Source organism: Rasamsonia byssochlamydoides (assembly GCF_041956645.1).
Source record: "Rasamsonia byssochlamydoides strain NRRL 3658 unplaced genomic scaffold VTN77scaffold_5, whole genome shotgun sequence".
Classification (NCBI taxonomy): domain Eukaryota; kingdom Fungi; phylum Ascomycota; class Eurotiomycetes; order Eurotiales; family Trichocomaceae; genus Rasamsonia; species Rasamsonia byssochlamydoides.
Genome location: NW_027192388.1, coordinates 403011 through 426776, shown reverse-complemented (window position 1 = coordinate 426776; position 23766 = coordinate 403011). Strand labels below are relative to the sequence as shown.

The following is a 23766-nucleotide window of genomic DNA, read 5'->3' as shown; positions in this document are numbered from 1 at the left end:
TCGAATAGATAGAGACAGGACCAGCAGAACATTGTCCATTTCTGTCAATAGAGCTAATTACTATTGATTATTCTCAATGTGGTCTTTGCGCGCGTATTGACCTCTACAAATAAAGCTATTCTCCTGTGTGTGAAAGAAAGATCATCTCCACTTTTCAAGACGAGCCAGCACATACAGAATTCCGTTGTGGAGGAAAAAAACATGAGTGCAATCACAAAAGAGAGAGTGGAGAAGATCCTCGCTTTTGACGAAAGGGGTCGCAGAATTGAGAAGCAATACGAGGAGGTCCCTCTCAGCCCTGAGGCCATCCAGTCCTATCATCGAAAACTCGACGACACCATAAAAGGACTGCAAGGCCATATAAAGCGTCAAGAGGATGTCTTGCGCAAGGTGCGATGAGCTTCCTTCCTGTTATATCTACCGGCGATGTAATCACTGATTCGTGTATGTAGCTTCGGGCTTCAAAGCAAGGTCTAGAAGTACCTAGACCAGGGTCAGACTTGCAGGCCCGTCTGGCCCAAACCCGGCGGGCGAAGAAGGCATACGACGCGCTGCTACAGTCGGAGCCTGACCTGCCCGCACCAGATTCTCCTCTGCCGTTGTTGCTTGCTCTTCGAGAGACCTCACGGGTGGTCGAGGAGAGCAAAGCTTCAGTGGCGAACCTACAGGAAAGCCTGGCCGCAAACCGGCAGCGTCTGAAGTCTGAAGAGGACGATCTGCGCGACGCGAAGTTGATTACGCAGGGACTGGAAGACCGCATTCAGCGACTACAGGAGGAACGCGCGCAGAAGGCAACGAAAGACCCTTCACAGCTCGCCACGGAGCTCATCGAAGCGGAGCGGAAGAGAAACGCCGAGCTTGATCGAGCCACAGCAGAACTGCGAAAGGCTCTTGATCGCTTCGTGGACGAACACCTGGCCTCGATGCTTGCGGCGGAAGATCTTGGTGGCCCCACCGTCGGGGACGCCATGGATATTCCTGATGCTACGCTCGAGGCAGGCTACACGCACCACGGAAAGCCAAAGAAACCAAAATCCAGCACTCAGGAGGACGATGAGGATCCCACTCAGCAACGAATCGATCGATTTATTCGGCGAGAGCGGGATGGGAACGAAGCAGCGCCAGCAAATAAAAGAGAGGCTGCCGCAGCGGAGATGCGTTCTCTCCTGGACTCATTACTGGAGGCTGGATCCTCTTACATTGACCTGCCTCGAGAATCTGCAGCATCCAGATTCTTGGTCAGGGCCAAGGTCGCCCAGCTCCATCCGCGTGATGCGCGACGGATCAGGCTGATTGATTTTGGTCGGACACTGGAAGACTAGAACAGGCCATTACCCTTTCAAAATGTCCAAAGCAGTCAAGATGTACTTTCATGATTTTCGCTATACGATAAGCCTATTCCATCTGGACTGGAGACTAGACTATGTCTTTTCCTAATCGATTGAGTCCTCCTTGAGGGCAAACAGCTGACGAATCAGTTCGTCAGTCTTGGTGCGCAAAGCATCATGGTACATCACGTTCGTGATATACTGTTTGAGACCCTTGATCTTGGTGGCTGTGGCAGTCGCCAGATCGAAATGGACATACATGTCGTCCACATAGGTTGACGAATAGACGGGGACCTCGTTCCTTGCCAGTTGCTCTTCATCATACAGAGCGGGCCAATCGTCGTATGATGCGAGAATGTCCGCCACTTCTTTGAGCTGGCCGAGTTCTTCGTATGACTCGAACATGTCCTTGTATATCTGTTGAACTGAGTAAGTCGAGTCCCCCCTTGAAACTATCATGTCGACTTTCAGCTTACCATCTCGCCAGTAAAGAAAATCTGGGGCTCATTGCTGTCAATTTGGAAGCGTCGGTTCGTCTCACGGAGCCTGTCAGCAGACCATCTTGACGCTTCTCTAGAGAAAGAGTTAGCAACCTAGTGAAACCCAGCATATAGAAATTCATGGAGGTTTTTTACCCCTGGCAATAAATCGCTTCGTGAAGAATGGCGTAAATCACGTTATTGTCGTAACCTCCGTGACTGTCGATGATTGACAAGGTTGGGTGAGTCAAGAAGCCGAAGAGGTCAAGATCATTGGTAGCGCGGAGGACGATATCTACATGTCGAATATTAGGCCAGGGTTCTATAAGTGTTCTTGGGACCCTCTTTGTTATTTCACCAACCATGTACGCTGTCCAGTCCACCTGTTGCTTGTTAGACGAGACCACATGAAAAGCGCGCTGGGTGAGTGGGTTTCATACCATGTGCGCCGAACATTATGCCCAGCTGCTGGAATCGTGCCGGTGTGAGGGTTCCCGACGGTAGGGTAACCTTGTTCTCACTCAGATATTTGTAGATCCTCTTGACTCGCTCCGCATCTTCTGGGTATTTCTTGTAATATGCTTCATTCCGTTGCACGACCTTTTCTGTTCGTCGTATTAGCTCATTCACATAAATTCCCCACCGATCAACCCATACCATAGGTCCGTTGATATACCGGATCTGGCCCATTCACTAGTGGTGGAAGTCCACCGGTTGTAAACACTTCTCTCAATCCCTCGGGGCTGACATGCAGAGGCGTGGTCAGAGAACAACCATAGAACATAAAAGGCAGTCGTAGCTGACTAGACTCACAATTTTGAGAGGTAGGTCACGGCACAAAACCCGCCGAAACTCTGCCCAAGAATGCTCCATTTCTGGTTTTCCTCGGGATAGTCGGCCGTCAGACACTTGCGGATGGCTTCACAGTCTCTGACAATGTTGTCTGCCCGGAAAAGTCTGAGGTACTCAGCTTGCTTGACAGCATTGCCTTGACGGGCGAGTGTTCCCGCGGTGATGGTAGAGCTGAGACCTGTGCCGCGTTGATCGAGGAAGAGGACCTGGTGTGGTTAATAGCAATCCTCGCAGTCACAAACCATCCCAGCTTCGCAAAAAAAAAACGAAAAAAAAAGGTGTCGAATTTGTTCTATCATCGAGAAGCATTTAATGGGAAGTTGGGTGGAAAGAAATAACTGAACTGAGTACTTCTTTGCCTGCGTCGATAGACTTACCTGATACCCCTTATCGAGCACCGTTCCCACCCAACCATACTCCTGTGGAGGAGAACATCCAAATCCAGGTCCGCCTTGTAAATACACGAGCCACGGCAGAAGTTTCTCGTCCCTTTCCTGCTCTGGATACGCTACCAGGCGACGAACGCTCCGCGCGAACAGGCGAATGGTCCCGTCATTTGGCTTGCTGTAATTGACAGGGACGTCGAAGAAGAGCTCCGCGACACGGAGTTTACCTGAAAATGTATCGTAGTCAGAGCCAGAAATGTCCAATGGTTTATGGCGGAGTTTTCGCTCGGTTCATTGACTTCTCTGCATGGTTACACTGGACGCGGGGACGTACCGGGAATGTTGTGAAAGCGCCTGTCAATCAGCTTTGCAGTTGCCATCTTGGCACTCGGACGGTAATACGTCTTCCAAAAGCGACGATGGGTTGATTGAGGATATATTCGATGAAACACAGTTGCTATTTCTTAAATAGATCTGTTCTCCTCCCCCTTAGTAGGATTGTCCAATAGATAGGGACTGTCTTATCATTTGACAGCTTTAAAATCGTTAATGTGGGGTCAAGGGTCATGCGGGACACGTGCCATCCACTTTTCCTCCTTCCCCACGATGCGAGTCAACTGGCAGCCACCCTGACTCACCATTGTGGCAGCAAGAGTGTATGTACATCTATAAATAGGGGTCATACTTATATTGCGCATCGCAAATAGTATAATTCTAATAATAGTAACAACTGCATCTTTGCTTTATCGAAGCACTGTACCTAACTCCCCGTGGCAGCTTGAAGCAAAGGGGAAAAAAAAACTAAACCAAACCAATTGACTCGTACATTATTTGGTTCCTTCAGTGACTAAAACTAGGTAGGTATGTTTATGCAATGCTTTCTAGAAAGTTGCTCAATAGAGATCATTTGTGAATCATGGTCTCTTTTGGAAGGTATAACCGGGGAATCAGCTAAGCAGGAACTGAGTCAGTCATTATTATAGGACCAAAAATAAAATACTGTTGTCTACTAATAGAGTCACAAATCTTTTGCACTATCCTGTGGTGCACGCATTGATGAATCTTCGTGCAATTGTTGGAAGTTACCTGTGCTGCTGACGCCTTTTTGAGTTTCTTATTGTAAAATATATATTTTGTCTACTGATCCAATGCACCCACCCAGTCTGGAAAGAGCTCTGAAAGAACAATCCGAAACCAACCACAGACTCTGGGAGGTAGCTCTTGAGCCCTGGGAATCCGGCGTTCTTCCCAATCCCGAGGCATTGGCCAGAGCACGGCAATCTCTTCAGGATGATCTTCCGTCGGAAGGCTTGGGCTTCGAACGCACCAGAGACTACATCCTGCAGGACATTGTGCCAGGATTCAACGTTGCCAGCCTCAGTCCCAATTACTACGGATTTGTGACAGGAGGAGTGACACCGGCAGCTCTCTTTGCCGACAACGTGGTCTCTACCTATGATCAAAATGTCCAAGTGCATCTGCCGGACCATTCGATTGCCACTGACGTCGAGTACAAGGCGTTGGGTCTTCTGACGGACCTGCTGGGGCTCGATCGAGGAAGCTGGCAAAATGGCACATTCACGACGGGAGCTACGGCAAGCAATATCCTGGGTTTGGCCTGCGGACGGGAATTTGTCCTTAGGGTTGCTGCAGATAAGCATGGCAGTCCTATCAATAGTGTGGGAGAGTACGGCTTCGTCGAAGTCATGCAGGCAGCTGGTATCTCTGGCCTTCAAATCCTCTCGACAATGCCTCACTCTTCCTTGGGCAAAGCAGCCGGCATTCTGGGCATTGGTCGTGCCAATCTCAAAAGCATCTGCACGTCCCAGGACAACCCACTCGAAATCGACATGCAGCGCCTGGAAGAGGAACTCGCAAGACCTGATCGAGCAAGCATCGTCGTCATATCTTGTGGGGAAGTCAACACAGGTCATTTCGCCACAACTGGCAGGGAGCAAATGCAAGAGCTCAGAAGGCTCTGTGACAAGTACGGTTCCTGGCTCCATGTCGATGGCGCATTCGGCATCTTCGCGCGCATACTCAACGACTCGGACCCCGAATTCGAGTCCATTACCAGAGAATGTGCGGGTCTCGAAATGGCTGACTCGATTACGGGAGATGCGCATAAGTTTCTCAACGTCCCCTACGACTGTGGCTTCTTTCTCTGCCGTCATCCTTCGTGTAGTCTGGCTGAAGACGTGTTCCGTAACGCGAACGCTACCTATCTCAGTTCGGGGAGGACATCTGCAGATGGTCCTACGATCCCGTCGCCCCTGAACGTTGGAATCGAGAACTCGAGGCGGTTCAGGGCCTTGCCGGTCTACGCTTCCCTACTTTCGTATGGGAAGGATGGATATCGGGATCTCCTTGAGCGACAGATTCGCCTCGCCAGGATGATTGCCGGTTGGTTGTTCGACCATCCAGCATACACAGCCCTGCCAGTGCGCCAGTCCAAAGCAGAATTGGTCGCCAAGACGTATATGATCGTCCTCTTCCGAGCCAACGATGAATCATTGAATTGTGACCTTGCCAAGAAAATTAATACCACGTCGAAGATGTTTGTGTCGGGCACTTCCTGGGAGGGAAAACCAGCATGTCGGATTGCCATATCGAATTGGAGGGTAGACGAGCATAGGGACTTTGCAGTTGTGACAGAAGTGCTGGAGGGTGTTGCCCGGAGTTAGTTCTGTTAAGGAGAAGCGATTGATCTTAACCTACGTATGGAAACGATATATTTATACCTATATTTACACCTACTTCTGTAAAAATAGTTGATTTACATGCGGAAAGTGTATAGCTTCACGCTCTGTGCATAGACAAAGGGGCGCTGCGATGCTTTAAAAGTCCTTCCTGGGTATAATATTTCTGTCATGGATATGTATCTTGTGAATCTCATCTCCGACGACCCACACCACCAATATGGTCGCCTTTCTCCGCGAGACTGACGACCTCGCCGATGCCGGCTGCCTCCTGCTCGTCTTCCAGCGCCATGATCTCCTCCCGGCTGTCCCACCACTTCTCTTCAGCGAGTTCGAACGCTTCCTTGCGGAGCTCCTTGACCGTCTTTTCGACGGTTATACCTCGCTCCTTCATCCTCTCCATCAAGATGTTCTGCCATTCCGTCGATGTGCGGCTGAAGAAGTCGCGCAGACTCTCGAACGGTCGTGGCTGTGGTCTGTCGTCCTTGACGGCCGGTTCCGTCTCCTGATCCTCCACCTCGAGCTGTTCCATGTCGCGGGTTACCGACGGGACGGTTATGTCCGTTGGTGCCGCTGAGGACGCGGACGTTGCTTCCTCCGCGCCTTCACCCTCCTCGTCTGACGAATCTTCGTCGTCTTCATCGTCTTCTTCATCCTCGCTTTCTTCCTGGTCTTTGGCGTTCCAATTTATCGGTTCGTTGTAGAAGATCTCCTTGACGCCGTCCAGCTTGACTAGGTCGATCGAGTACAAGTCGTTGAAGGTGAACTCCTGGTCACCTCGTTCGAAGGTTCCTCCGAATATGAAGAGCGTGTCGTCCTGGACCGTCAACTGAGCATTGAATCGGGGATGTGGCATCTCAAAGCGGACCACCTCCGGCTTAGACGGTTCAGCCGGCTCCTCTTCCACTTTCGGACTGTCGAAGTCCATGTCGTCGCCTTCCGCCGGACGTAAGCCTTTCTTTGCCTCTAAAGCTGCCAGGTTCCGCAGCAGTTCTTCTTCATCGGCCTTGCTTCTGTCTCTGGACTTTACGGCTTGATTCTGCTGTTTTTTACCGGGAGCCTTTGGGCGACGGAGATTGAGTTGGAAGAAGCGGTTCCTCTCCATGTTCCATGCAAACAACGCGTTGAAAAACTCGCTGTCAATTCCCTCCTCAGTCATCTCAACATCGTGAACACCACCGAACATGATGCCTCGACCTTTGTGGTAGGCCATTGTGGCGCCGGCTCGTGGTGGGTTAGGCGGGTTGGCAGGTTTCTTTCGACGTTCCCAGCGCACTGTCGGACCAGCAGATGCTGGCGCGTCCGCCTCAGGAGGTGTGATACGGAGAAACCAGGTGTCTTGATGAATCATCGGTTTGAGAACCATCCGTTGCGGACCCCCTTTGGTTTGCTTTCCGCCAGCAGACGTAGACGCCTTCACACGAGAATATCCGCCGTACAGGACAGCGCCCGATTCATGAGGTAGGAAAGAGAATGATGAGCGGGGATCTGGCTTCTGTGAGGCAGGGGGTAGAGTTGGGTTGAACCATGTATATTTCTGGCAGTCATAGATCCAGAGATCCTGAAGATATTTCGTCTGCTGCGAGGTATCCTGGAATCCGCCAAAAAGAATGATATAGTTCTGCGTTGAGTTAGCACTGGCCACGCGCTGTATCAAACCATACAGACCTTAAAATAGGTCATTCGGTGTCCACTCCTGGCAGGAGGGCTTTTGCCCTTGGGTTCTATCCGAGTCCACTCTCTGGTGGCTGGATCGAGATGCCAGAAGTCATTGTAGTGGTAGAAGGTGCCTTGCTTCGGGGACGAGAATTCTCCTGTATTATGCGAAAACCCAGTTAGTTGTCTCAATCAGTCTCATTGCTTTCTCACATGCTTACCTCCAAATAGATAGATCCCCCCCGTATTCCCCCCTCGACACCACGCATGTCCGCTTCGCGGCAGCGGGCTATTCGGACTCGTCACCTCCCGCCACTCGTCCCGATCGATGTTATACACAAACAGGTTGTTATAGAACGTCGCGACAGTGCCATCAAAATATTCCCCGCCAAAGATCAACAGCTCATTCCGGTTGGACGGGGATGCAATGATGGTCGAAGAGGATCGAGGAGACGGCGGGCCCGACACCACCTCGGTCACCTTCAGGAACTTGGCCTGCTCCTCGGCGTAGGCAGCGAGGATGGCGTCCAGGTCGACGTCTTCGGCGTCGCTGTCGACATCACGGCCTTTGGCCTTGTTCTTCTTTTCTTTCTTCTCGGCCTTCTTGGACTGCTTGGCGGCAATCCGCTCCTTTCTTTCGGCGGACTTTTTATCCTTCTTTTTGGCCATGGTGGGCTGGCCTTAGAAGTAAAAATCGAGATAGACGGTAGCGACGAATTACAGCTTCTGTCTTTTCTTTTCGGATTGGTTTTTTCTTTTTGCGATTAAATCTCCTTAGTCTAGAGCCAAATTTATTTGATAGGGGTCTCTTCAACTATGTCGGTCTGCCTCGCGTAGAGCCTTTCCACCGCTGTTCTTGGCCTCCAGACCAACAATTCCTGCAATCTCCCTTCTGCTTCCTGCCTGCGTTTGATCGCGTCGTGCGTCGATCCCCGCGTTTTTCTTGTGGGCGAGGGGTCCAGCTGACTAAGCACTCCCGTGACTTCCTCTAGTGGCTCCTCAAAAAGATCGACGGGCCCTTCCGCAACCTCACTCGCCTCCGTCTCCAGCTTCTGCCAGCATCAAGCTCATCACTCATCACCACCCTTCTGCTTTTCGAAGGCCAGGCTTGTCATCACACCGCATCTCTGCCTCGTCTTCCGCCTTCCGCCTTCAGCCTCAGCCTTCAATCTCCCGTCTCTCTGCCTTTCAGCACTACTCCAGCACTGCAGTCCTCCAAAGCACACCAGAACCCCCCTCCAATCTGCTCAATCGACCTGCACCAACACCAGAATCCCCTTCCAACCGACCTCCAGCACCAGCAAGTTTTCTTTGGGGACTCCTGGTGTATATAGTCGATCCAGTTAAAAGATCAGGACAGGAAATAAAACAAGAAAGAAAGATACTTTCACTACTTCTCTCCCGATTTCCTCTTGCGTAACTAAAGCCAACCCGGGCTCTGGTCTACGTCTATCAAGATGTCGGCCTCTCCATCTACGCTACAGTCGACCAAACGTCCTCTCGAGGATCCGTCCTCCCCGTCCGGTCCCAACGATCAGCCAGAGGCCAAGCGCCCGGCCCTGGACAAAGTAGTGAGAAACGATGACCACGGCAAGAGATCCGAGTCGGAGGCTGCGGCCGCTGCAAAGGCAGAGGGTGCTTCTGCGCAGCCTGGCACTGCGACGAATGGCGCTCAGGATACACAAGGAGATACTGTAGTCCCGGATGCACCCAATGGCAAGGATGCGGCTGCAGCGTCGCTGGAGACCCAGCCCATCCAGTCCACCGCGTCCCATGCTGACCGTGCTACCTCGCAGCCCCCCCAGCACCAGGCTCCTCAGGATGAGAGCTCGTGGATCCATATCCGTGCTGTGATTTCAAGCCAGGAAGCAGCCACTTGCATTGGCAAAGGTGGGGAAAACGTGTCACAGATTCGCCGTCTCTCGGGTGCCAAATGCACTGTTAGCGACTACTCCCGTGGCGCTGTAGAGAGAATCTTGACCGTGAGCGGCCCCCAGGATGCTGTTGCCAAGGTGAGTCGAAATCTGTGTCTGAGTCTGCGTCCACTTGATAACTGACTGTTTGAAGGCCTTTGGTTTGATAATTCGTACTCTCAATAATGAACCCCTCGAAGCTCCATCCACAGCCCAGTCGAAGACATACCCTCTCCGTCTCCTTATCCCCCATATCCTCATTGGTTCTATCATTGGCAAGGGTGGTCAGCGCATTCGTGAGATTCAGGAGGCTTCTGGCGCGCGCTTGAATGCATCTGATGCGTGTCTTCCTCTGTCTACGGAACGTTCCCTGGTCATTCTGGGCGTTGCCGATGCCGTCCACATTGCGACGTACTACGTTGCTGTCACTCTTGTCGAGCAGCTGACCGAGCGATTTGGTGGACCGGCTGCTTCCGCATACGCTACTCGAAGTGGAGGTCCTGCTAGTGTTGTTCCCGGTGGTATGCAGGTGGTGCCTTATGTTCCCCAGCCGGCTGGAGGGCAGTATGGCCACCCGGATACGTGGAAGCGACACCACCCCCAGGCCCACCGGCCTGTCCCGGGCCCATATGGCGTCCCTTATGTTCACGGCCAGGCCGCCCAGGCCCCAATCACGCAGCCCCCTCTTCACTATGGAGCGTCGCCCCGCGGACCGTACGTGGGAGCAGGTCCTCACCAGCCCACGCCTTACGGGGCTCCTCAGGCTCAGCCCCATGCCGCTGCGCAGCCGCTCGCTGGAGTGGTGCCGGGTCAGCCCATCACGCAGCAGATCTACATCCCTAATGACATGGTCGGCGCCATCATCGGTAAGGGTGGAGCCAAGATTAATGAGATTAGACACCTCAGTGGTAGTGTGATCAAGATCAATGAGCCTCAGGACAACAGCAATGAGCGTCTGGTGACCATCACAGGTACCCAAGAATGTAACCAGATGGCTCTCTACATGCTGTATTCGAGACTGGGTACGCGTCCTCATCATTAACAATTGTGGTTGAAACTAATTTTGAATGTATAGAGAGCGAGAAGCACCGTATTTAAACTCGGTTTACTTATTTTCAGCAGGCCACGATTGGATTGCAATGGGAAAGTTTTTTTTTCTGTCATGTTGATGTGTCTCTTCCTTGTGTGCATGTTTCCTCGCTTTGTTTGTTGTTTTCTCGGGTAATAATATCTTAGCTTTGTACTTTAATGGAGGGTCTTTGGTTTATCTGCCATTATCCTTTATTATTCTGCACTATCACACATGAGCAATTTTTAAATCTGAAATAGTGATGGCTTAGAAAGCGTAGAATAGGCCGGTTGTGTTTTCAGCCGGTTGCGTTCACCTCAGAACTTTTTATCAGTCGCACTGCAAGTATCAACCTTCCCACCCATGAAACAGTCGCAATTACCCCATCTTCTCATCACCATCCTTCTGAATGAAAACAACATCCGAATTCAATCCTAGTCTACTCCAGCCAGTCTACTCCAGCCTACTTAATCTTGCGGAAACGAACATGCTTCATCGCTAACCCCTTCGCAGGAAGCAGCATCTTCTCCCGAAGCGGCTTAATAGCGTCCGCAAACTCCTTCGTCTCCCTTGCAGCGTAGTGCTTCTCGACGCTCCCCCACCCGATGGCAGACACGTAGATGAACGCATGTCCCGTAGGACTCTGCGGATGCTCGAACGTCGCAGGCCGCTCGACGTAACCCATCGACCACGACAGCGGACGGATGTCCTCTTGAGGTATCTTCTCCAGCAGCGCGGACCGGAACGCGACCGAGCCCTCGTGCCATTTCTTCTGCTCGCTGGGGGTGAGGTTGCTGGGCACGGCGAGCGTGACCAGCTCCGTGACGGGGTTCTTGGTCAGTGTATCCGTCGTCGAGATCGGCGGGTTGAGGATCGCGAAGAAGTTGATGATTTCCGGGGAGGAAGGGTCGATGAACGGCTGCAGGTCGTCGATGCGCGCGCTGGCAGAGGAATCGGCCCATTCTGTCGGTTTTCAAGCAGTGTCATCACATATCGCGTCAATAGATGTATAAATTAATCAATCGCCTGAAACAACAATATATCATATAGTTACGTAGTCAAATACCCCGGTGTAAAGAGAGAGAGAGGGGGAACAACGAACCAATGACCCAAACAACACTATTCGCATCCTCCTCCGTCCGTCCCCACGCCGACGACAAATGTCCGTTCCGCTCCGTGGTTCTGAACAGCAGGTCGAGGAAGGCCGCGCCTTCGGAGTGGGTGCCCTCGGCGGCGGCTTCTTCGGGCTTGACGGACGGTTTGAGGCGGAAGTAGATGATTTCGGTGATGGTGGCGAGGACGGTTGTGGACGACATCGTTGGCAGTCGATGGTATTAACACGTGTTATTTTATTGGATCGAGGGGGAAGACAGGTAAGCAGGGAGGTCTGGATCTATAGGTATATTTTTGGATGTACGGATTGCTGTATGATGTATGTACCCCGCGTATTTACTCCGTACCTGTGATGCCAGCCTGCCCGCTTTAGTAAGGTCTCCACTTCTTTGGGTACTTTCCTGATCTGGATTAGTGCGTTTACTTGTCGTTTGAGGAACTATATCAACTTGCTGATTCCCCCACGTAGATAACTTGCTTCTCTTAGATCTGTCAGTAGAAACGATAAAGACGATCTATTTGCTGACTAGGAAGTAGAAGTCCTAGTTGAAAAGACTATATATGTAAGACTATAGGTTATTTATCTCGTACTAAGTTATAAGTTTCCACCACGAGGCTCGGGCCCATTTTCCTGCAAACCTTGCATATTATTTTATCAGTTTATTTCTCAACAAAATTATACAGTAAGAGTACTAGAAGGATATGCATTTTTAGTCAGAAGAAATCGGTAGATATAAATTCTTTAGATAATTTTTTTTTCAATTAAATTTATCATAGTTATAGTGTTTTTAACGATAAACTTAGACCGAATTTTCTCAAAATTTCCAACTATTACAAATCAATATTTTTAATTTTAATCAATATTTTCATATATTAAGACAATAAACCATATAACTTTTATTCAAAATAATTAATATTAAGGGGTTCATTCTCAGATATGATTTTTTTTTTGTTAGACATCTTTGGACTATATAACTTTATCCTTCAAAAAGAGTAGTTATGAGAGGCTTTTAGGTAAACAAATTTTCTATATAAATACGGTTTAAAATTACTCTTTATATATAAACCTTTTTTTTAGTGAATTGGGTCTAAAATGCGGGAAAATGGGCCCGTGGCGGAAACTTATGACACCTGGGTAGCTGTAGCTTATATCCTAGGGGAGTTAAATTTGATTCTACATATCTTGTTCTTTTGTTCTTTGTCTTGTGTAGAGACCTCAACTATTTTATTTACAGTACTTTCATGGGTAAGATTGCTGGAACTCCCAGACTTTGACAAGATTGGTTCGTTTTGTTCGAGCTGTGGCATACATATATGAATCAGAATATGGATCACCTGTTGGCGGGGGTGGACCGATCCGCTTTCTTTCTGCTGGTTAACATTCACATTGATCTCCGAGTTCTAACCGTCTCAGATACGTAACTCATAGATCCTATTCTGACTACTTATGTACTTGACACAGGCAGAAATAACACTATTAAGTGTACCCACCTCCATGCAATGGCATAATATAGTACGGCACAGTAATAGTCCATGAAATAAAACGAGATAGGACTTTATTTTATCTCGTTAGGGCTTGAGAACTTTGCGATCTATCTGTGAAGCCCTGCAACTGCCTGCGATAAGGAAGGTGATGGAAATCCATCTAATATGAGGGTTTTAGCTCATTGAAAAAAAAAGCCTATCTTTCTGTTCTTCTTGCATTTTTCTTATTCTCTTTTATTAGAGAGCTCATTACGTCTGCAAGAGGATTCTCTTCAGCCTTTGACACATCCTTCCTATATACAACATCTATCTAAACTTCCATATTTCTGAACCATGGCAGAATAAGATACGAGAAAAAAAAAGTACCAAAATCATTGTTATTTGCGCTTTTGACCTGAATTGGATATTGACTGCCTAGGTGGATCTAATATTTACTATTTATATAGGTAGTTAACATCTGAATTGCATTATTAGCTAGATATCCACCTAGCAGGCAGGATGAACGCGAGAGAATAAGTAAAAAAAAATGTAGCATGAAGTTCTTGATCATTCAATCGATAAAAGTCGATCGATTGATTGGACAATCAATAAATTGGTCATGAACCTCTGTGAGAATCGAGGTTTGCCAAGCGATTTTACGTATTTATTTCCTTTTGATTGTTTTTGGACCGTCCTTCAATAATTAAATTATGGATCCAGACTCAAGTGAATGGAAACAAATAAAAATAAAAATAAACCAAATTCAATAATAAATGGAACCATGTGACTGTCTCGGCGGCTATTGGGTGAGGTCAGCTGCCAGACCTGTCAGGGCTTAGGGCCTAGGGTCAGGGTTGCGTGCCTCACTTGCCTGCCTATAAGAGGCACCTACCCATCTCGATGTCTTATATCGCACCTTCCATGCATGCAGTTGAACCGCGTGTCGGCCATTCATTCATTCCCTCCCTGCAGCACTGCAAGTTCACTCCAGTCAGTCAGCGTCGCTCTTCTTTTTCCTCAAGCTTCTTCTGCACAAATCGGTCGATTTCTCCCCTCTCCTCTGGCGTCAGCAACCGGAGGCGGTCCTCGAGATCGCCATCACCAAAGAATCTTCGATCGATCTTCGCCCAGTATATCATGTCGAATGCCCAGCTCCGCCGTGCCGCGTAATTCACCCAGGAATCCCCGCTCTCCCAGCTTTCCCTCATATACGGGGACAGATGGTGTTCTTCTGTCAACAACCCACACTGAATGGCCACATCCTCTCTCTTACAGAGGACCTTAAGGAAAGTCAGCAGACAGGTCTCATATACCTAGGACTAATCATCTAATCCTTTTAGGCAGTACTCTAGAAGCTCTAGTAGTAGCCAGTGTAGGGCACTATATGTAAATTTAATAGGTATAGAGTAAGTGAATTCCCAGTCAATGGCCCTAACCACTTTGAATTCAGTATTCATTAGAACATTGGCAGGGTGCAGGTCATCGCAGAATAACTTCAACGGACCGTGGTCGCTATACCTGCCAAGGTGGCCTTCGCGTGCCAGTTTGCGGAAGAGACATCTGGCAATGTACTTTCTCCTGCAGTCCTCTGCAGATTCGATCACATCATTACGCTGGGTGGCTATGTACATCTCGGCAAGCGCTAGGTAATACAAAGATGACGTTTGAAAGGGCCCTTGGGGGAGGAGATGAGGGGGGAAATTGCCCACTTGGACCAGCTCATTCATGTTCAAGGTCAATGGACAATGCTTGGTGACCCATCGGTCGTCAAAGTCATCTCCCTCATCAACACGGGCGATGCAACCGATTTCTGTGAAGGTGTGCTTCGAGAGCTGAAGCATGATATCCGCCATTTGACCGCACGCGGACTCAAGCTGATCTTCAGAGATCTGAGGATCTAGGATCGGCCGTTCGTGATCTGAGATCCCGGGGGTATTGAGTGCGTCGACCAGATCATAATCATGCTCGATGTACTCCATTATGATGACAGGACCCAAGCCATCGGAGCTCTCCTCTGTCATGCCATGATGGAGCGCATGGGGAACGGGGATGTTGGTGTGATGCTCGAGAAAGCGCATTACAGAGACTTCCTGCCGGACCTTTTCTTCGGGAAACATCGACACTCCACGGCATGGGACTCGCAGGATGGCCGAGCCGCCGTCCACAAACTTCATGCGGATGCAGACGTTGAAAGCGCCGCAAGTGGGAGGAGTCACGAGGGTATCTGGAACACCGCCTCTCCATTTGTCGATCAACTTGCCGACGGCTATCAGATTCTCCCTCTTGAGGAGTTTGTCTCGTTTCCAGACGTCAAAACGCTTGCCACTCCGCTCCCATGCCACGTCGTCGTAATTCATACATTTTGTTCTCAGAATTGGCGCAGACATGGAGGTCATAGAACAGAACATAGAACATGAGGGAGCATAAGTAAGCTAGATCAGATATGAACTAACAACTACCTAACTAACTAGAACATGCGGGGCAGTGATGCGATGCAGGTACTGGAAAATCAAGTACAGTGAGTCGACCCACTCAGACTGCATGCTTGTGAGAATCAGTGGACCGGCATGAATCTCTACAAATGAACCAGCAACAGTATAATTATATACGTGCAAAAAGATACATGAACTTGATGACTTGGGCCGTTTTTGCACTTGATCTATCATTTATGTTTCTTCTTTTCCACTCTCTCTGCAGACCAACAATGCATTCAAAAAACCAGACAATAATATCGTATTCCTCTTCTTGAAGCTTACATTACTAAAAAAAAAAATGTAACAATAGCCAGATTATAATTCAATTACTAGTTAATATCCAAAATGGTTAATTAAGTAGTATATAAAATATAGAAATACACTTATAGGTATAGGCTAAGTGAGAGATGATCTTTATATAATTTTCTAACTTTTTCTAAAGCAATCCTTGAGAATTAATTAAATAAAAACGAAATAAAACTAAACCCGAAGGCTACTCTCATTTAGTCGTAATACCTAAATAATAAATAATATGTATAAAATCAAGAGGTTACCTAGGTAAGGTAGGTAGCAAACACACAGGTAATTAATTAATAGACGGAGTCAGACAAAGCCAGTTCTCGTCCCAACTCACCTCACTTTATGCGCTCAAAAGATCAAGATAAAGATAAAGATAAAGATCGACCCTGCTAAAATTTACAGGATTTGAAAGGGCTTGTTTGTTTGTTTGCTTTGCCAAATTGGCCAGCCCTATCTACCTATAATATAGTAGCCAATCCGGCTGTCTGGCTGTCTGGCTGTCTGTCATTTTCCGACTCAGTCAGTCAGTCAGTTATGCACTATGAGCATAGGATGCGGACAATGTACAAGGTACAGTACTAATTTATAGTATACTATAACAAATATAGATATGTCGTAGGGAAGGAGTCTGGCAAGAAACAAAAAAAATACAAAAACAAGTAAGTATTTAGACGTGACTAAAGTTACGGGGCAGGATAGTCTGTCAGGGGGCAAGCACGTATGTACGTATAGTCTATGTAGTAAATAATTAAAAGATAAGACTTGTTGCGGACTACCTGATACCTAGTTCAGATTCGCCAAGAAGCAAGTGTCATGGCACCTCTTTTTGGCCGAGTCTGCAACAAGACTATATGGTATATATAGGCCCCCGATCTAAATTATTTTTTTTTTAAAAAAAATAAGTCTTTCGAACTAATGTAATGTCTCCTCGACTCTGTCGCTCTCTAGGACGCCTGACTAACTATCAGCCTGCCCATACACAACATCCCCCTCCCTATTCTTCGGCGTCACCGTCAACCCCGTCACGCCCCTCCCAGCTATAACCTCCCCCTCCACCGTCGTATTCATCGGCGCATGCAGCTTGAACCGCGCCGACCAGTCGTCCGGCCACGCCCCCAGCAGCCGCAGCTGCGTGTTGTTGCGCGCAAACGTCTGCAGCGCGATGGACGCCACGCGTGGTTGATATCGGGCGCCCAGTCGAAGTTGGGCCCTTGAAGACGGGGAAGCGGTAGATGGTTGAGTCGGCCCAGCGGGCGATGGCTAGGTTGGTGGCGTTGGGGGTGAGGCCCATGCGGGTGAGCCAGATTACGTCTTGTTTCCAGCCTGAAAGAGTACAGGAGTTAGTATTAAACTTTGTAGGAGGATTGATGGTAAGACAGAGCACGAATCTTTGCAGGTATAGGGGTCTGAGTCTGACGTACCAATGTTATCGTGAAAGCTCTGCGTCTCCGTATCATACAAATACGTATTGATGGCCAGCGTCAAGTCTGTCGGCTGTCCCAGCCCGTACTCTCCCCACGGAAACACGGGATACAGCTGCGGGATCTCGACGTTCTGGATCCTGGCATACGCTTGCGCCGGACTGATGCACGGATGGCCCTGCTGGTACCTGATCGGGGTCTCGGGCATGCGAGCCAGGTATCCCTCGTAGTAGCTCATGTTCGCGAGCAGATACTCCGGGCGCACCTGCAGCCAATCGAGGAGCAGCTTGCGCAGGCCGCTGACGGTGGACGCCGGGTTATAAGCCGCCTTGTATGTCTCGCATCCGGAACCCGGGTAGATGATCAGCGGACCGTTACAGGTGCTGGCGTTGTTGAATGGCGACGCGGCACGACTGAAGGTGTCGATCCTGCTGTGGAACTGCTGGTAGAACAGGTCGAACCACTGCAGCTGGCTCTCGATAAAGTCCAGGTAGGGCGATACGTCGAATTCGCTGCTGTAGAGACTGGCTTGCAGGATCATATCTGCGAACTCGTTGGCCGTGTCCTGGATCCACTCGATGTAGCTGTTGAACTCGATGCCCTGAGGGAATCCCGCCGGGCGCGGGTGGTGCAGCAGGATGGTGTCGCCTTCGTATTCACGCAGGTTCGGCAAGCCAAAGCTCTCGATCTGCTCGCAGAAGAGCGTCGCGTTGATGCCGAAGTAGACGCGGCCGCGCAGCTTGGCGTTGTCGACGATGCGGCGGTAGAACTCGAATTGCGGCTTCATGAGGCCGAAATCGCCGCTCTTGAGGAGAGGCCAGTAGACCAGGCGTTGATTCTGCGCTGTGAAGACGCCGCCTGTCCACCGGCGGAAGTCAGGAGTGTAGGGAGTGTCAGGATTGACGAAGACAGGGTCGAAGGTGAAGAGGCCGCCGTTGAATCGGAGGGGCCAGTCGGATCGAGCGTTGCATCCTTGCATGTACCGGAAGATCTGATAGTTCTTGCCCACGACGAAGCCGGGATCGTCGGGGCCGGCATCTTCGTTGATGAGGATGTAGGATCTATCCCAGAAGGAATGCCACCAGGAGAGGGTCTGATCCTGGGTGTTGTTGATCGAACGGGAGATGAGCGAGTCGAACTGGAGCTGAAAATCATCGAAGGTGTCTGTTTGATTCTGGTGGATCGTGATGGCAAGCGAATATGATGGTTGGGGGGTTTTCGAGTTCAGATTCCAGGACTTATAGTCAGTGTTGACGTAGAAGCCTGACGTGACGTTGCCAGGTTCTGGATCAGGACTGTACATCCACAGACCATACTGGGACAGCATCAGCTGGCGTGAACTCAAATAGAAAGAATGAAGCAAGCCATATCTATAACAAATCAAGAACACCGTTCAGAAGAAAAGAAAAGAAAGAAAACTCACAGTATTATTCGCAATCGGATATACATCACATCTTTATACTGCTCCAGCCCCTGCTCTCGAACCGTATAATCAAAAACAGTCGTCGGGAGATTTCTATGCGTCATCAACACGCCGCCGTTGTAAAAAGTAATGTTGTCCGCTCTAGTGGTCGCATTCGCGCCAGGAAGCTGATCCCACGACGACTGGTCCTGCTCGTAGATGGTGCCATTCTCGCCCATCAGGCAATCGCGATACCGCCAGCTCTCGTACGACGCCGTCAGGGAAAGAGGCACGGAGCTGTTGATCGACGTGTGGACGACGGGGTTGAAGGCGTTCACCCATAGCGTTACCGTCGTGTCGTTCCGTCCTGTAAAGACAATGTAGCCATCATTTAGGAGCAGCGTCTGCGAGAACTGGTCGACAAAGGGGTCCGGCTCGAGGGTCAACCGGACCAGACCCAGCTTGACGAGGGAGTTGTTATCGTCGAAGGTGCCGCTTTTGGCGATGTAGAAGAGGATCGTGCCTGTAGATATTAGCTGGTTATTTCATTTTCGGGGATTTCTATCCTCAGGAGTGAAGGAGTGAGTATACCATTTTCAGCCCACACATTCAACCCCAGATCCCCTCCCCCCAAGGGCATCGACTCTGACGAATTCCTGCTCTGCGTGGTCCAGACGACATTGTAGGAATCTGGCAGCGTGATGGCGGCGGCCAGCTGCCATAGGAGCAGCGGAACCAAACATCGGAGCAGCATGTTGTAAGATAGAAACGAGAGTAAAATGGAAGAGCCAGAGTCTCAAGCGGCTGGGCATCTGCCCGTCGCAGGTTGAAGGCCATATTGTCACCATAACTGCACTGATCCTTCGACAGACGTGAGATGTGCGGAGAAGAGCTCCGGAATGATACTATCGATCAACATAAGCGGAGAATGTCCCAGTCTGGAATTTCGACGTGATCATTTCCTTATTTTCGCGACTAAAGTAGACTGACTGCCTGCATGGATGTTACCCCAGAATCCGGGATCAAAATGCGGGGTTGGCCTGTCGGGCGAATGCACACCGAGCCCAGAATTTCTTTGCAGATATTGACTATACAAGAGACTTGCTGGCGTAGAGTTATGCTATCTCAAGCGGGGCATCTGGAGAAGCGGAGTCAAAGTGAAATCTGCCTGGCATGAGTTCGGGGTAATTCACACCAATTTGTCTTGTATGTTTCATTTCATAAGGAAGTAAAATGGACGCTGCTCCAAGTTCAATGCGCCAGCAAACCAACGAATATGCAGACTCTGGCTATTCCTCTGCCTCGTGGCCGTCGCAGCGGCCATCACCGTGGAGAAGGGGTCTCTGCGGACAGACGGCCTGGTCACTCCCCTCGGACTGCCCAACACCACGCCTCGTCTCTCCTGGAGACCACAGTCCACCACGCGCAACGACAATCAGACGGCCTACCAGGTGCAAGTGGCTTCATCGCCATCCCGATTGGAGACGCCTGACCTCTGGGACAGCGGCAAGGTCTTGTCCACGAACGTGCCGACGGTGTACGCTGGCCACGGCCTGAAATCCCGCGATATCGGCTTCTGGCGCGTCCGGATCTGGGATGCGTGGGATTCGCCATCGCCATGGAGCGAGATCGACACGTTCAAGCTGGGCTTGCTGTCAGCATCTGGATCATCAACGGCGACTACATCCCCGAAGGAGGCACGTCGCTGCCTGTGTTCGCCAAGACGTTCAACATCACCTGTCCCCCAGACAAAGCGCGTCTCTATCTGCTAGGACTGGGCCAGCACGCTGCCTGCTTGAACGGGCAGCCCGTGTCAGATGCCGTCCTCGCGCCGGGATACAGCCAGACAACAGGTCCCTTCCCTACAGCACCTACGATGTGACCGCTCTGCTACAGCCGGGAGAGAACTTCCTCGGCGTGGAGCTGGGAAACGGCGTCTACGATGCTGAAGTGCCGTTAGACAAACGCTACACCCACTTTGACACAGTGGCCAACCCGTTGATCCTGATTGCCCAGCTGGAGATCTCCTGTGGGAATGACGGACCAGGTGTTACGATTGTGTCGGACAAATCGTGGAGAACCTCGGTGGACGGGCCTCAGATCGAGTCTGCCTGGTATGGCGGGGAGGAATATGACGCCAGGAAAGAGTTTCCTGGGTGGCCCACCACTGCTGTCGATACTTCTACACCGTCGTGGACAGATGCTACCACGATCGACGGACCCCCCGTCAACGGCTCCCTCACAGCCGACCCCGGTCCCCATCTGAAGATCGTCGTGGTGGAAGGCCCAGTCAGTGACGCAGATCAACGACACGACCTGGGTCTTCGACCTAGGCACCAACTTCGCCGGATGGTACAACCTGACGATGCGGTGGGAGGCCGGCCAGCGGGTGATCTTCTGGCCAGGCGAGTATCTGACCAACGGCCTGGTCAACCAGTCGTCGACAGGACGGCCCATCTTCGACGGCTACACCTTTGCCGGACGCTCTGCGTCAGAATTGTACGCCCCTAGGTTTATGTACCATGGCTTCCGATACCTGCAGGTCGACAACCTGACGCATCCGCCCGCTGCGTCCGATCTGGAAGCGCTGGTGATCCGGGCGGACAATGAGGCTGTTTGGTCGTTGCAGACGAGTTCGGACTTATTCAATGCGATCCACAAGATCATCAACCGCGCGATCCAGAGCAACATGTACTCCGTGCTGACGGACTGTCCGCACCGGGAGAAATCCGGCTGGTTGGAGCAGGACCATCTCGTCTTTGAGCCCCTAGCACGAGGCTACGATATTCAAGCGTATGCGAACCGCATGCTGGGCATTGTGGCTGACTCGCAGCTCGCTAACGGGATGATCCCGACGACGGCGCCGGAGTTCAAGGTCTTCCTGGGCAGTCTGAGCGTCTACCGCGATGAGCCCAACTGGGGGGACACGATGATCATAATGCCGCTGCAGCTGTTCCAAACCTGCGGCGAGACCCGCCTGCTGGAGCAGTACTACGATGTGACGGTGGCCTATTTGAATTACTTAGGAACGAGGAGCAATGGAACCTACACGCTGGACTACGGGCTGGGCGACTGGATTACCTTCGACACGAGCACCCCGCTGGGGATCGCCGCGACAATGGGCTATCAGCAGTCTGCGGCTGCGATGGCGACCATCGCCACAGTGCTGGGGAAGACTGACGATGCAGCCAAGTTTGATGGGATATATCAATCCTACACCAGATAAGTTGGAACATGCCTCGCAATGAAGGTCATTTGATGAGGATGAATATATTATATTATTATAGATGTGGATATATTCTACACGTGATAATAATACTGAATAATGACATCTATCTTGGTTAATCCCCAGTAGAGTTACAGCCGCCTACTGGAACAGATTCTGAGATGACAGATTATATCGATCCGGATCAAATGGCTGGTGTGACGTCGCGTCCAGGCTCGTCATCGTCCCGTGAAGGGACTGCGGAGGGAGGTTGATGTTGCCGTCGTTGATGTGAGGGGGGAATAACTGGTCCCATTCGGCCTAGCCAGGAGTCAGTTATCATATCAACCATACAACGAGTAGCGACGATAGGAAGTCCAAGGCAGAGCCTAGCAGGAAGAAAGTACCCAATCGATGTCCAGCATCGGCAGATCTTCTGATCTCGCCGGCGACGGGGCCAGCGGGTTGGATATTCGAGCAGTCGCCGTTCCGGCAGATGCGTCAGCACCCCCCGGCATGAACCAAAGCCCGTTGCCGCCTGAGTCGGTGCTGCGTGTGCCTTCAGATTCGATGCTGGGACCGCGAACATCTCTGCTCAAGCTATCTTGGGGAGAAATGTTTTGCAGCGGTTGCGCTTGCGCGCGATAATCTAAAGCTGTATGGAACGGTTGATAAGCTGACGTATCCGCTGGCTGATCAGCAACCTGCGCATGAAGTCGGTTCTGACGAACACGCGCTTGAACGTCAGGGCCGGGGAAGAAAGTCGCAAAGGGGACGGGCGGCGGGCTCGCATCCGCATGAGAGGCAGCATCTAAGGGTACGCCAGGCGATGCGGAAGATGTTCGATGGGCATCATCTGGCACATCAGGAGATGCAGATGCTGTTTGATGAGTATCAGGCACACCGGTAGACGTGGATGATGTTCGATGGGTGTCATCTGGCACACCAGACGATTTTGGATGAGTATCATCCATTTGTGTCGACCGCGGTTCACTTTCCGAATTAGATGCGGCAGGCTCATCAGGCAGCGGCTCGCGAGCCGTGACAAAACCAGAAAAATGTGAATCTGCCATGGCCGGCGGATACTTCATCTTCCGCATCGCCCGGTACACGCTCATCCGGTCGCGAAGCTGAGTCAAGATCATCCGGGCTTTCCGTTCCCGGTGCTCGACGAGCTCTCGTCGAGTGATGTTCTGTTGCAAAGGAGCCGACGGGGTCTCGTAGACGTAGTCCAGACAACGCCAGATCCGATCCGCCTCCCGGCGCATCGGATGATAGTACACCTCCATCAAGAGCAGCAGGGCGGTGTGATAGTTGTGGTACGCCCGGCTGTACCAGTTCCATCGCTGCAGATCGGGTGATGTTTCCAATTCAATTGCGTCTTCCAGCTGCTGAGTGCCCGTGCTGAGGAGGACCTGGCGGAGTCGGTCGGGAATTCTTACGGTGACGCTGGTGTGATACCGATGCAGGAGCAAGATATATAATCGATTGATCATCAGCGACATCATGACCGCCGCGGCGCGCTGGATCGGGGTCTGCTGGGGCCCGCTGAAGAAAGGACCGTATTTGGCATACATGGCCTTGCGGAAGGATTCGACTTTCCCAAGGGCCTGCGTGATGCTGATTGTTTTCTTCTCCAACCGGAGTCGATCGACGAAAACGACCCGGATCATCTCCTGACACTCAAAGCGGATGCGAGAGAAAGTCATGTCCGTCCATTCTTGAGCATCACTCGACTTCCCCGTAACCAAATCCGCATCATCTAGATTGAGCGGAAACTGGGTGGAGAAATCTTCTCGGCGGATGCAGGCCCGCGGGCCCTGGACTTCGGCGGTCCGCAGATCTAAGAAGCAGAGTTGATACCAGATCAGACGCCGGACATGCGTCTCGACGGGCGGGTGATTGTATTCGGTCGGATCTCGGTGAAGACCCATACATTCCGCCAGCCGAATTGCAGCACCGACAAGCGCGGAATGGGCTCTTGATATGGCATCGCGGCACATAG

The 23766-nt window shown here is 50.8% G+C and overlaps 9 protein-coding genes across 9 annotated transcripts; 3 read left to right on the top strand and 6 right to left on the bottom strand.

The window, feature by feature from the left end:
• Nucleotides 1-201: 201 nt before the first annotated feature.
• On the top strand, nucleotides 202-1322 carry VTN77DRAFT_6515 (uncharacterized protein; the record flags this gene model as incomplete). Its single annotated transcript, XM_069422802.1, has 2 exons — nucleotides 202-390; nucleotides 453-1322. The coding sequence occupies 2 exons, from the start codon at nucleotides 202-204 to the stop codon at nucleotides 1320-1322; spliced, it is 1059 nt and encodes a 352-aa protein (XP_069281425.1).
• Nucleotides 1323-1433: 111 nt separating this feature from the next.
• Nucleotides 1434-3425, bottom strand: VTN77DRAFT_6514 (uncharacterized protein; the record flags this gene model as incomplete). The annotated part of the gene is made up of 9 exons (XM_069422801.1): nucleotides 1434-1745; nucleotides 1805-1901; nucleotides 1964-2102; nucleotides 2170-2190; nucleotides 2248-2412; nucleotides 2465-2550; nucleotides 2621-2865; nucleotides 3037-3272; nucleotides 3380-3425. 9 exons carry the CDS (start codon nucleotides 3423-3425, stop codon nucleotides 1434-1436), a joined length of 1347 nt encoding a protein of 448 aa, XP_069281424.1.
• Nucleotides 3426-5937: 2512 nt separating this feature from the next.
• Nucleotides 5938-8069, bottom strand: VTN77DRAFT_6513 (uncharacterized protein; the record flags this gene model as incomplete). The annotated part of the gene is made up of 3 exons (XM_069422800.1): nucleotides 5938-7365; nucleotides 7413-7558; nucleotides 7622-8069. The coding sequence occupies 3 exons, from the start codon at nucleotides 8067-8069 to the stop codon at nucleotides 5938-5940; spliced, it is 2022 nt and encodes a 673-aa protein (XP_069281423.1).
• Nucleotides 8070-8857: 788 nt separating this feature from the next.
• Nucleotides 8858-10411, top strand: VTN77DRAFT_6512 (uncharacterized protein; the record flags this gene model as incomplete). The annotated part of the gene is made up of 3 exons (XM_069422799.1): nucleotides 8858-9412; nucleotides 9468-10335; nucleotides 10389-10411. The coding sequence occupies 3 exons, from the start codon at nucleotides 8858-8860 to the stop codon at nucleotides 10409-10411; spliced, it is 1446 nt and encodes a 481-aa protein (XP_069281422.1).
• Nucleotides 10412-10845: 434 nt separating this feature from the next.
• VTN77DRAFT_6511 (uncharacterized protein) lies at nucleotides 10846-11698 on the bottom strand (the record flags this gene model as incomplete). The annotated part of the gene is made up of 2 exons (XM_069422798.1): nucleotides 10846-11345; nucleotides 11485-11698. The coding sequence occupies 2 exons, from the start codon at nucleotides 11696-11698 to the stop codon at nucleotides 10846-10848; spliced, it is 714 nt and encodes a 237-aa protein (XP_069281421.1).
• Nucleotides 11699-13954: 2256 nt separating this feature from the next.
• On the bottom strand, nucleotides 13955-15355 carry VTN77DRAFT_6510 (uncharacterized protein; the record flags this gene model as incomplete). The annotated part of the gene is made up of 2 exons (XM_069422797.1): nucleotides 13955-14239; nucleotides 14396-15355. The coding sequence occupies 2 exons, from the start codon at nucleotides 15353-15355 to the stop codon at nucleotides 13955-13957; spliced, it is 1245 nt and encodes a 414-aa protein (XP_069281420.1).
• A 3218-nt stretch (nucleotides 15356-18573) lies between these two features.
• On the bottom strand, nucleotides 18574-19310 carry VTN77DRAFT_6509 (uncharacterized protein; the record flags this gene model as incomplete). Its single annotated transcript, XM_069422795.1, has 2 exons — nucleotides 18574-19079; nucleotides 19148-19310. 2 exons carry the CDS (start codon nucleotides 19308-19310, stop codon nucleotides 18574-18576), a joined length of 669 nt encoding a protein of 222 aa, XP_069281419.1.
• Nucleotides 19311-20921: 1611 nt separating this feature from the next.
• Nucleotides 20922-21782, top strand: VTN77DRAFT_6508 (uncharacterized protein; the record flags this gene model as incomplete). Its single annotated transcript, XM_069422794.1, has 1 exon — nucleotides 20922-21782. One exon carries the CDS (start codon nucleotides 20922-20924, stop codon nucleotides 21780-21782), a length of 861 nt encoding a protein of 286 aa, XP_069281418.1.
• Nucleotides 21783-22150: 368 nt separating this feature from the next.
• On the bottom strand, nucleotides 22151-23764 carry VTN77DRAFT_6507 (uncharacterized protein; the record flags this gene model as incomplete). The annotated part of the gene is made up of 1 exon (XM_069422793.1): nucleotides 22151-23764. The coding sequence occupies one exon, from the start codon at nucleotides 23762-23764 to the stop codon at nucleotides 22151-22153; it is 1614 nt and encodes a 537-aa protein (XP_069281417.1).
• Between the last annotated feature and the right edge of the window lie 2 nt (nucleotides 23765-23766).